A 12,398-nucleotide genomic window follows, 5' to 3' on the forward strand; every position below is an offset into this window, starting at 1 on the left:
GGTAGCGACTGGAGGTCGCTATTATTCTGGCGCGGGTGAAGCCAGGCCCGCATAGCTGGGAGCTGAGTCAGCCGGGGCCGGGCGTGGGTGGGGGGCGCGGATCCATCCATTCCCCCCCCTGAAACCTCTACTCCCGCCCCGGCCGCGGCAAGTCGGGACGGGCCGCAGGGGAAGGGGGAGGGCGGGCCGGCCTCCGAGTCCGCGGGGTCGCCGGTGCGGGCTGGGTCTGGCGCGAGCGGAGCCGCGGGCCGTCCAAACCCCGGGCGCGCTCTCTGCTCCCCCCGGTGGAGCTCGGCGGGTCAACTGAGGCGGTGACCGCGCGCCCGGCCATTTACTCTCAGAATTCATAAAGGGGGAGGAGGAAGCGGAGAAGGAAGGAAGCTCAAGGAGAAAAAAATGAGCAACGGAGCGGACAGGAGGAAACAAAAAAAAGGAGGAAAAGGGGCGAGAAGAGGCGGAGGCTGGAGGGCGGGGGCCAAGGCGCGCGCGGGTCGCGCGGGGTCGCGCACGGGGCGGGGCGAGCGGGAGCGCGCGCTGGCGGCCGCGGCCCGAGGGGCTTGTGGGTAGCGGCTGCGCGCGGCCGGAGACGGGCGCCGCGCGCGGGTGTGTAAGGGGAGCGGGCTTGTGGAACTGAGGCAGCCGGCGGCGATCATGGGAGCGGGTTGGCGGCGGCAGTAGTTGTCCGAGCCTGGGCTTCAGCCTTCCGGGGCCTCACAGGACTGGGCAGTCCGGGCCCAGCGGTGGCGGCGCCACTTGCCCACTCCCGCCCTCGGAGTCCTGAGGGAGCTCCCGGCAGACGAGCGGACCGGGCGGCGCGAATCTGACTGAGGGGCGGGGACGCCGCCGTCGGCTCCTCGCCGCTCCGGGCTGCCCCTTGGACAGCCCCAGGCCCGGGACTGGCGCTGAGATCCGAAGCCGAAGCTAGAGGCGGACGGTGGGCCCGGGCGGAGCCCCGCCCGGAGCCGGCGGTTCGGGGGCGGCGCTAGGCCCCGAGGCGGCCGGGCCGGAGCGCGGGGAGCGGGAGTGCGGGCACGGCGGCGTCGGCATGAGCCGGCCCCCGGCGACGGGGAAAATGCCCGGCGCCCCCGAGGACCTGCTGGGGGACGGGGCGGGCGCGAGCCGTCAGAGGAAGCTGGAGGCGCTGATCCGAGACCCTCGCTCGCCCATCAACGTGGAGAGCTTGCTGGTAAGTGGCCGGGGCCCGGGAGCTCTGCCGGCTAATAGCTCAGATCTCGAGTCCCCCCCTCTGTGCCCACCCATCCGTGTGTGTGGGGGGTTTGGGGGGGAGCGGTCTCGTCCTACCCCGCCCAGCTTCCGGCAGCCGGGGCCCGGGTCGGAGATCAGGCACTTCTGCGACGAAGTTCCAGGAGTGGAGCTCCACCTTGGATTCTTCTCCTGTCCCCCCTGGAGCTGGTTGGTGTCAAACCCGGCTGCCCTTTACTTGGAGCACTGGGAAAACACTCCTTTTCTTTCCCCTTCCCGCCTACCCTCTCGCTTTGGGGAGGTAGGGTGGAGGATTTGCTGTCCTTCACACCCCAGACTAGCCAATTTGAAAGAGTGTCACGCTGCGTGGGGACTTGGGTCCAAGCAAGGGAGAAACCTGACACTGTCCCTAATGGGAGTACCTACCAGGGGTACATGACTAAGAGCTGCCCTCACTCTCCCCTTTAAGTCTGAAATCTGGAAACACATACCTAGGTTTGTCTGTTTTCAGTTGTCTTTGAACGTTCATAGTTGCAGTTTAGTGCATTTTAATTTCAGTAAATTTAATTTCCCGAGATTATTGTGCCAGAGCTAAAGTATCAATCTGAATTGCAGAGTAGAGTAAATCTCTCCTTTTCATTATTGTATCTCTTTCCTGTGACTGCCTTTGAAATTCAAATTAATAGCCACTCAAGTCTGCTAGTTGGCTCTTGATTAAGAAAGGACCATGTTTTACAAATTAGAAATGCACGGTAGAATCCTTGCTCATTTCTTATTTTTGTTATGACAGACGGTTGTGTTTCACAGACAGTTTGATTAGCGTGCAGTAGAGATGCATTTATGGGAAAAGGGGTGTGGATTTTTATCCTAGGGAGGAGAAGAAAGCGAAAAGGATGCTCTGGCTGTTAAATTAACTCTGGAGGACTAGAATCCGGGTGGGTGATCCTTGTGTTTTTGTTTTTGTTTTCTTTTAAATATTCTCCACCAGAACTCATGTTCAGTTCTACTCCTTGCTGGGAGAAACCTAGTGACTATATGAGAAACACTGTCTCCTCCCTTTCCAGTGATTGACTTTTCTTCAGAAGCCGTTGGTTATCCTTTGAGGTTTCTGGAATCATTTGCCGAGTGACTCAGTGCTGTTTGGCCAAAGTGCAGGAACTGACTGAAGAGTGTGTCTTTTCTGTACAATGTGCAGAATGTAGTGATGTACTGTATTCTGTCAGATGTGTTTGACGTTTTCTTTTACTGATTTTCACTTTAGTATGTTGTTTGTGTGTTTTCATGGGAGCATGACACCTTGCTCAGTCTGTAGAAGTCTCCAATTGGAGGTAGGATTGGTTACATGAAGGGCATGGCTTTTCCTAAGCCAAATCAGAGACTCTGGGCTTCACTCCCAGCATTTTCACTTTGGTATTTTGCTAGCAAAACTTTGACCTAAGGCCAGAAAGTTCAGTTAAAAATAGTACAGCAAATCTCAAATATTCATCAGGTTCATATTCAATCCCAGTTAGAATTTTTTTTACACTTCATTTTCACCTCTTCGGTCTTTACTGATGTTAATCATTTATTAGGATTATTCTGAGCATGAACCTAAGCTATTTATATATGTAATATACATTCTGTTTTATTAAAGTATTGTCTGAATTATTAAAATGAAGGCTGTTCTTAAACATGAGACATTACACATGCTCAGTAAACAATTTGGTCTGTTCATTTGTTGACCAACAATCAATATATGCAGCCACCACACTTTATACGTTTGTTATGGTGACATATTACTGGTGTGACAGTTGACATCAGATGCTGACTGGACAGACTGTGTCATTGCTGTTTTTAGTTGTTTAAATGTTACGGTTCTGAGTTGCAGGAAATCTTATCAGGCCAAAAATTGTCCCTTTCTCTTTTTTGGAGTGAGGTTGCTGGTGCCTCTATTACACATTTTAAAAAAAAGTTATACTAAGTTATTTTAAAATTTTGTATACTTCATCATACGAAACAATGAATTAATTTTTTATTGTGGTAACATACATAACAAAATTTACCATTAACCATTTTTAAGTGTATAGTTCAGTGGCATTAATTATATTCACATTGTTGTGCAACCATCACCATTATCTATATCTCAGACTTTGTCATCTCTCTAAACATAAACTTTGTGAATTAATCTTTAAGAGTGTTATAAAAACATTTCCTGACGTACTGATGAAATAATGGCTGGGATCACTTTAAAGATTTGAAACCATACCATTTAGCCTGAATGTCACAATTGATCATTGTTTTACTGCTTATAGCGATTCTTGGTTTTACTATAGAAAGTAAATATTTTTTTCTTTAACAGAGAAAACTTAAAGCAATATAATTCTCCCCCCTCCACAGTCCCCAGCAAACCCCAGAGCTATGAATCTTAGTTACTTCATTCAGGAGCTCAGAAAGTACCATTTAAAATTGTATACAGCCTAAGATGACGAAAATGAGGAGATGAAATATACCAGAAGTTACTCTGTAATTATTCTTTGTTAGACTAGGCACAGAAGGTAAAACTAATTGTAGGAAAAAATGTTATAGATTACATGTAAAGTGCTTAGTTCAGTGCTAGACATAGTAGTGCTCATTAAATTTAGCTCACTTCTCTGGATATTTAGCATATTTTAGCTAATTGCTTTAAATTTCCTTTGAAAAAGAAAATGGCTTTTTTGGCAACTATTTCTTGCTGTATAATTTTGAATGAATAGCATTATCATTTGAGTTTGCCATCAGAAAAGTGCTAGCAGTCATCACGCAGAGAGAGCTGGATTCCAAGGCTATGTCAGTGTAGACGACATTGTCTTACTTTTTGCAGAGGCTCTTTGCTTTATGTGGGTTCTTAAATTAATCTGAAGATATGACCCTTTTGTGGTCGCAGATTGTGAGTTGCTTGGTATTATTTAAATAAGGTACTATTTAAATTGAGAGAGGTTTATTTCTGTAATACTTTTTTTTTGGAGGGGAGGGTCTTCAATGGTATGTTTTTGCAGTATTTGAAACTTTTGGGCAAATACCCATGTTTTGCTGTCAAGACTCAGCTTCTAATACTGCTTGCCCATATATTATGGTAAAAAGAATTGTGCTTTAGTGTTATGTTGGTGAGATGTCTTTCTAAAGGTCTGCTTTGAATTTTGATTTGTTTTACTTTTTAAAAGTAAGTGGTTGTAATAATTTGTGGGATTCAGGCTTGGGTAAACTGTTCCTTAAGGCTGGTATTGATGGGAAAAAGTTATTAAAAATTTATTGACAGTTTTCAGTGACTTATAATATGAAATGCTTTATTTTGATTCATTTCATTATACCTGTAAACTATATGAAAATATGTCTTAATTACAGCGCTTAGACTTTCAGCTTGGTGTTGGTTATTTGCCTAATTAAAATAAAATTGTGTGTGTACTTTTTCCCAACTATATAATAAGTGCAAATACTTAAACATATAAAAGTGAAATAGAATAAAAATTGAAAAATTGTTTTATATGTGTTTTTCTTTTGTGAAATAAAGGTGGGGCATTTATAGCATAAATGGGATTACTTTAAAATTGAATTTGGATGGTCAGGAAATCTTTAAAGAAAATGAATTAGCTAGAGAGGTTAAAGAAGGTATGTACGGAACTTACTATTTGGGTAAAGTTAAACCTCCTTGAAAGTATAGGTCCACAGTCCCTTATCCACAATTGTGATATATGAAGAGCTCTGAAAACAAAGTTTTTGGTAAAATTTATTTTATGGTAACATTTGACCTGACTGATGTTAGATTATTTAGTCAATTCATCTCTCTTGGTATAAATAGTAATAGCTTTCCCAGGAGAAATACTAATGTGTTTGATTTCAGGGTGTTACCCCAGACCTCAAGAGGGTTTTGGGGAACATACTGAATATGTTATATGTACTTCATTACCATTCTATAATCCAAAAATTCTGAATTCAGATGTATCTTGCCTCAAGGTAAGGCCAACGTAGACCAAATGTAGTCTCATACACACCTTAAAACAGTTGTAAAGAAATGGGTAATTTACCTTGAAGCCCAAGTTCTTGTTTTGGTTGAGTCCTGATCAGCTAGCCCTCTTTTCCCATTTTGAATCCTGAAATATTTTAAACATTAAGAGAACATAGCATGCAAATATGAATTATGAAGCATAAAAAACAAATTGCATGAAATCACCGCTCAAGTTAACGACTAGAACACTCTCCTGCTGAAGTTACCTGTGTGCTGCTGCTGCTTGAGTCAGTCTTCCTGCATCCTCCCCCATTTGTTACCCTGAACATCTTATTCCCTTGCTTTGTTTCAGAGATTACCACGTTTGTATGTATTCCTAAACAGTATTGTTTAGTTTTACTTGTTTTTTAAACTTTATAAAAGGTTAACATTTACATCTATTCTTTTGTGACCTGCTTTTTTCATTCAAAATAATGTTTCAAAGATTCACCCACATTGTGGTTTATCCATTTTCACTGCTACCATTAACCAAATTATATTGCTCCAATCTATTTAATGGATATTTAGATTGTCTTCCTTCTTTCCTTCCTTCCTTCCTTTCTTCCTTTTTTTTTTTTTTTTTTGCTATTATGGAAAGTGTTGCTATGCACATTACTGAAGCCCATGTCAAGTTTCTATAGGCTAGGATGTTAGATATCTAGGAGTGGAATTGTTGGGTTTTAAGATATGCTACTTTTAACTTAACAACATAAGGGGTAGAGTTTAAATTTTCCCCCAACGTTTTATTATGGAAAATTTCAAACTACATATAGAAAAGTTGAAAGAATTCACAGTGAAGATCGACATACTCATCATCTAATTAGTAGTTTGCTATATTACATCTATCCATCCCCTTATTCATCTATCAATACTACTTTTGTTTTTGATTTGTTTAAAGTAAGTTACAGATATTTCTTCTTTAAACACGGCAGCATGCATTTCATTAAGTAGAGTTCAATCATTATTTAGTTTTTTTAAAGATGAAATTTACATACAATGAAATGCACAAATCCTAAATATACCTTCCGTTGATGTGTTTTAACAAATGCACATACCTGTGTAATGCAAATCCTATCAAGATGTAGAACATTATTACTGACCCATAAATCTCCCTCATATGCCTTTTAAGCTAATTCCACACACATCCCATTCCTTTAGAGTCAGTCACTCTTCTGATTTTTTTTATTTTTTATTGGGGAATATTGGGGAACAGTGTGTTTCTCCAGGGCCCATCAGCTCTAAGTCATTGTCCTTCAATCTACTTGTGGAGGGCGCAGCTCAGCTCCAGGTCCAGTTGCTGTCCGCAATCTTAGTTGCAGGGACCGCAGTCCACCATCCCATGTGGGAATTGAAACCGCCAACCTTGTAGTTAAGAGCTCGCCCTCTAACCAACTGAGCCATCCGGCTGCCCCATCTTCTGATTTTTTTTTTTTGTATTAAAGATTACTTTTATCTCTTCTAGAACTTCATATAAATGGAATCTTCTATAGTATGTAATGTTTTGTATGTGGCTTCTTTAGCTCAGCATAGTTTTTGAGATTCATTGATGTTATTTTGTGTATCATCATCAGGTTGTTCCTTTTTTATTGCTGAGTAGTGTTTTGTTATATGTATAAACTACTGTCTGTTAGCTATCTTCTGTTGATGGATACAGGGCTGTTTTCAGTTTTTGGCTATTATGTGTTATATGCTTTGGCTTTTAATAAAGTTTGGTGTGAACAATCTTGTATTAAGTCTTTGTGAGGACATGTTTTCATTTTTCTTGGGTACATAGTAGTGGAATTGCTAGGTGATACGGTAAGATGTATGTTTAGTTTTAAGAAATTGCCAGATCTTTTCCCAAAGTGGTCATATTTTACACACCCACAGCAATGAATGAGCGTTCCAGTTTCTCCCCAACACTGAGTCTATTAAATTTTAGCCATTATCTGGTAGGTAGTGGTATCTCATGGTGATTGTAGTTTGCATTTCCCTGTTGACTAATAATGTACTTTTCCATGTACTTACTGGCCATTTGTATATCTTCCTTTGTGAAGCATCTGCTCAAATTTTTTGCCCATTAGGAAACATTGGGTTATTTTTGAGTTATACAAGTTCTTTATATATTTTAGATACCAGTTCTTTTGCAAATGTTTTCTCCCAGTCTGTGGCATGCCTGTTTTTTAAAATCACAATTTTTTATGGTTATTGCTTTTTCTTCCTGAGAGACCATGGCCTGTCCACATGTCACAAAGATATATATATATATATATATTTTTTTTTTTTTTTTCTTCTAGAAACTTGATAGTTTAACTTGTATGTTTAGGTCGAGGATACGTGGTAAGCCAATTTTAGTGTGTGGTGTGAGTTAGGAGTTAAAGTTCATTTCTTTACCCTCATACATCCTATATAGAGTATCCAGCACTAATTTTTTCCCGTTTTATTGAGATATAAGTAATATATAACTTTGTATAATTTAAAGTGTACAATTGATACACATGAGTACATTGCCAAATGTTTACTACAATAAGGTTAACAATCTGTCACCTCACATAATTATCATGTTTTTATTGTTATGCTGAGAATATTTAAGAGTTACTCTCTTAGCAACTTTCACGTATATAATACAGTATTGTTAACTATAATCACAGTAGCAATTTTTAAAAAATACTATTTTTCTCATTGGATTGCCTTGGTGCCTTTGTCGAAAATCAGTTTACTGATAGGTGGACTTTTTATTTGCATTTTTACCACCTTAGTAACTACCTCAAATTTTTAGTCAAGGTTCTGTTATTTAATGCTCTATTCAAGAAAAAAAATTTTTTTTTTCCAATTTTTTTACCTGAAGTAAATGGGCAGGCAACCATGGTTGAGACCATCATGGTTGAGACAGGGAAACATAGATTTTTATTTTTATTTTATTTTTTAAACTTTTATTTATTTGAATGTGTTTTTCCAGGACCCATCCGCTCCAAGTCAAGTAGTTGTTTCAATCTAGTTGTGGAGGGAACAGCTCACAATGGCCCATGTGGGGATTGAACCTGTAACCTTGTTGTTAAGAGCACAGTGTTCTAACCAGTTAGCTGCCCCAGATTTTTATTTATTTTATAATTTAATTTTATTTTTTTAAGATTTTATTGGGGAAGGGGAATAGGACTTTATTGGGGAACAGTGTGTACTTCCGGTACTTTTCCAAGTCAAGTTGTTGTCCTTTCAGTCTTAGTTGTGGAGGGCGCAGCTCTGCTCCAGGTCCAGTTGCTGTTGTTAGTTGCAGGCGGTGCAGCAGCCCACCATCCCTTGCAGGAATTGAACCTGGCAACCTTGGTGCTCCAACCAACTGAGCCATCCAGGACCTCAGCAGCAGCTCAGCTCAAGGTGCCCGTGTTCAATCTTAGTTGCAGGAGGTGCAGCCCACCATCCCTTGCGGGAGGAGTTGAACCGGCAACCTTGTGGTTGAGAGGATGCGCTCCAACCAACTGAGCCCTCTGGCCACCCGGGAGCTCAGCAGCAGCTCATTGACTTCACTCCAGTTTCAGAGGGTTCAGCGTTCCGGCCCGTCGAACCGGCAGCCCTGTTGCCCAGAGCTCGCCTTCTAACCAACTGAGCCACCCGTCTGTCCCAGATTTTTATTTTTTTGAAGCGCAGAAAGATTTGTCATTTTTTTAATTATAAAAATAATGTATTCTTATTGTAGAAAATTCAGAGAAGAAAAATATACACACACACAAATATATTATACACACACACACACACACACACACACACACTGTGTTTCCTGGAAAAGAAGACCTAGCCGGACAGTCAGCTCTAATGCGTCTTTTGGAGCAAAAATTAATATAAGACCCAGTATTATGTTATGTCATATTATATTATATTATATTATAAGACCCGGTCTTATAGTAAAGTAAGACCGGGTCTTATATTAATTTTTACTCCAAAAGACGCATTAGAGCTGATTGTCCGGCTAGGTCTTATTTTTGGGGAAACAGGATACAGATTATATATATATAAAATCTGTATCCTCCCCACATAGAGATAGCTGCTGTTGAAAGTAACATTTTGCTGTAAATATGTGTCTGAAAAATTAAAATACAACAAAAGTAAAATTACACTGTACATGTGCTTTATCATTTTTTTATATCTAATGAATAATAGGAACTTTATGAAGTCAAATTTATCCATCTTTTCATTGTAGAGTGATTTCTGGCTTAGATGTCATGCTTAGGACATTCTCCATTACCAAGATTATGATATCTTATACCTGAATTTTCTTTTAGTACTATACTGGTTTTATTTTTAATGTTATTTGTATTTCATTTAGAATTCTGATGGAAAGTATGTAGTGTGGGTACCAAAATTTTATCAGAAGATTTATCTAAGTATTAGAGTTCCCAAAATATTAATGGGTGAGGAGGCTCTGTTTATAGCTCTGTATTCTTGTCATAAAGCTTTCTATTTGGAGAGGAGTGCTTGGGGGAAGGAAGAGGGTAATGATTATGGATTTGGTCTCCATTTGGGCCTATTGAGTTTCTTTATGGAAGTGCTACTCTACAACTATACTTAAAATGCTATTCTATGCTGATGTTAAAAAGTCCATAGGAGCTGTTAGTGATAAGGGTTACTGGTGAAGAGGATGTGGATGACTCAGAGCAATTTTATTATAGCTTTTGGGGAAAAACACTCCAAATAACATTTTCCTTGGTAAGTTAGCTTATTATATGGGGCTTAATATTTAAATTGGTGTGAAGTCATGTTGGCATTTGAGATTCTACTAAAACTGTCTCTCCTCATTTTATCCTGATTGGAGTAATTCTTCTTTCCTCTCGTACTTTTTTTTTTCTTTAAAGTATGATTAAATTATAAAGACATATTTGTAAATTTTGCATTGGCTGTCCCAGATGACCCTCAAATGCTATCTTTTGGAGAGCATTTGGGCCACAATGGTTAGCATTTCTCTTCACCCATGTGTTTATGTGACAAAAAGGAAATATTGAGATTCATTTTTGGTTCATCACTGATAATCTTTTGGGGAATGTTTCTGAGTCCAAGGATGATTATATGGTTTATGGTTTGTTGATAATTTTGGTAAGGTATGGGTTGTTTGTTCAGATAGCTAAAATACTTTATTTACTTTTGTTATAGTTAAAAATTCACTTAGTAGTCAATGTCTAATTTCCTTTAATATTTTCAAGGGATTATAGACTGGAACTAATTTCTAACAATTCATTATTGGGTTTTTCTTTTTATGCCCTAGAAATGAATAGCAGCAATACTTTGTTTAGATGGAAACAAAGCAGGAAACAAAGCAGAGCAGGGTTGGCACTAGTATCATAATGACCTGGATGATTGTGATAAAGAATGCTTCATATACTAAGTGTTATATGCTCCTTGGTTTTTGAGTATTTGATGGACGGAAAACAAGCTCTTTTAGAACATGAGTCTTTCTTGTCTTCCTATTATTGTTATGTCCTGTAAATATTTGTTGAATGAACTAACAATTCTTTTTTAAGTAACAGGAGTTACCTGTAGAGATATATCCTTGCTTGAAGAGATATTAAAATACTTCCTAAATAAATATTTTGATATATGTTCCTGTCATTTTTTCTTACCTATCTATAGGAAAGAAGATAAGTACACATCTGTATATGCAGAGAGGGTGAGTTTGGGTGGCAGACTTGATTGGAGGTCAAGCAGGAAAAATGAATTGTGGTTTGGATATTTTCTGGATACTGAAACAGATTATCTTGGAAAGGATTTAAGCTATGTTATTCAGTGTTTTAGTTGAAGTAAAGACACCTTGTGTGGACTGAACAGCCTTTGTCATTCATTTGTCATGTATTATCTTTTTCCCTACTCCCCTAACTTTTCTTCCATTTAAACATATCCAGTTCTTACTTTTATACCTAGGTGATGCCTGTGTTGAAATAGCACTTCATGAGTAAGGGCAGATGAAATGCTGGTGGTGTGTTCACAGGGTGAAATTCTTTAAAATGGTATCGTGGCTGTTAGTAATAATAAGGCAATATTTGTTAACAAAATTAAAAACAAAGCCAAAAGGCATGAGACATTTTGATCAGAAATCAGGAATGTTATTACAAATCACTATGAGTGACCGTTTTGAAAATTTTTCAGATATTATCAAACATTCTGATTACTAGCAGTTTTATTTAGCTTTAAAATATTTATTGTTTGTAATAATCTACAGAGGGTGCCAAACATGTATATACATTTTAAGAAAGGAAAACTGAATTGTAATACTCAGTATACTCATATACCAGTGACAAAAGATGAATACAAGTCACGTATGACGCCTGCAATTACAAGAGATGCTCAAAGTGGTTACCATCAGCATCCAGACACTTCTAATTACGGCGAATTACTGCTTGAACGACGTTGACCAAAGTGTCCACTTGTATACATTCTCGGTATTTTTCTAATAAACCCAAGTGCTTAATTTTTCTTATCGCTTTTGCATCATATTTAAATGTTATAATAAGAAGGCAATTTAGTTATGATAGTTTTTCTTTTACATCTACTGGTGTTCAGTTAGCAGACAAAGAAAAGTGATATACAATATCTTGCTTGCAGTAAGTCCTTGGTAATTGTTGGTTGAATGAATAAATATAGCTTGCAGATGTAGTGCAATTGACAAGGCATGTTTCAATCTCTTATTTGCTCTTAGAATTAGCTCTGAAAGAAAAGTCTAGCAGTTGAGAGTAGTCAGCAGGTGTTGAACATAGATATCATTGTTTATTAGCTTCGCTAATTCTTTTTATTGAGCTATAATTTACATACTGTAAAATCCACCCATTATAAGCAATGGACCAATTTTTAGTAAAAGAGTTGTATAACAATCATCGCAATCCATTTTCATTAATCCCCCAAAATTCTCTGGAATATGTTTGCAGTCAGTCCTTGCCCTCAGTCCTAGCCAACCACTCTGTTTTCTGTCTCTAAATTGTTATTTTCCGGAAATTCCATACAAGTAGAATCATATAACATACAGCCATTTGCTCTGGCTTCTTTAACCTAGCATAATTTTTGAGGTTCATCTATATTGTAGCATGTACCAATACCTTTGTTTTTAATTGCTGAACAGTATTCCATTATATAGATATACCACATTTTGTTTATGAATTCACCATATGTGTGAACATCTGTTTTCATTTCTCTAGGCTAGATTTCATGGAGTGTGATTGCTGGGTCATATGGTGAG

At 39.2% G+C, this 12,398-nt stretch overlaps 1 protein-coding gene across 4 annotated transcripts in view; it reads left to right on the forward strand.

Moving 5' to 3' along the window:
* Positions 1-562: 562 nt before the first annotated feature.
* The window catches only part of ROCK2 (Rho associated coiled-coil containing protein kinase 2), a 110,554-nt gene continuing 98,718 nt past the window's right edge, over positions 563-12,398 (forward strand). For 3 of the 4 annotated variants that reach the window (XM_033125607.1, XM_033125608.1, XM_033125606.1), the window contains exon 1: positions 1,046-1,186. In XM_033125607.1, coding sequence (XP_032981498.1) covers positions 1,046-1,186 — 141 coding nt within the window. Of the gene's footprint in view, positions 1,187-12,398 lie in introns of all 4 variants that reach the window. The other variant, XM_033125605.1, reaches the window with a different exon arrangement.

Source organism: Rhinolophus ferrumequinum, chromosome 13, assembly GCF_004115265.2.
Source record: "Rhinolophus ferrumequinum isolate MPI-CBG mRhiFer1 chromosome 13, mRhiFer1_v1.p, whole genome shotgun sequence".
Lineage (NCBI taxonomy): Eukaryota > Metazoa > Chordata > Mammalia > Chiroptera > Rhinolophidae > Rhinolophus > Rhinolophus ferrumequinum.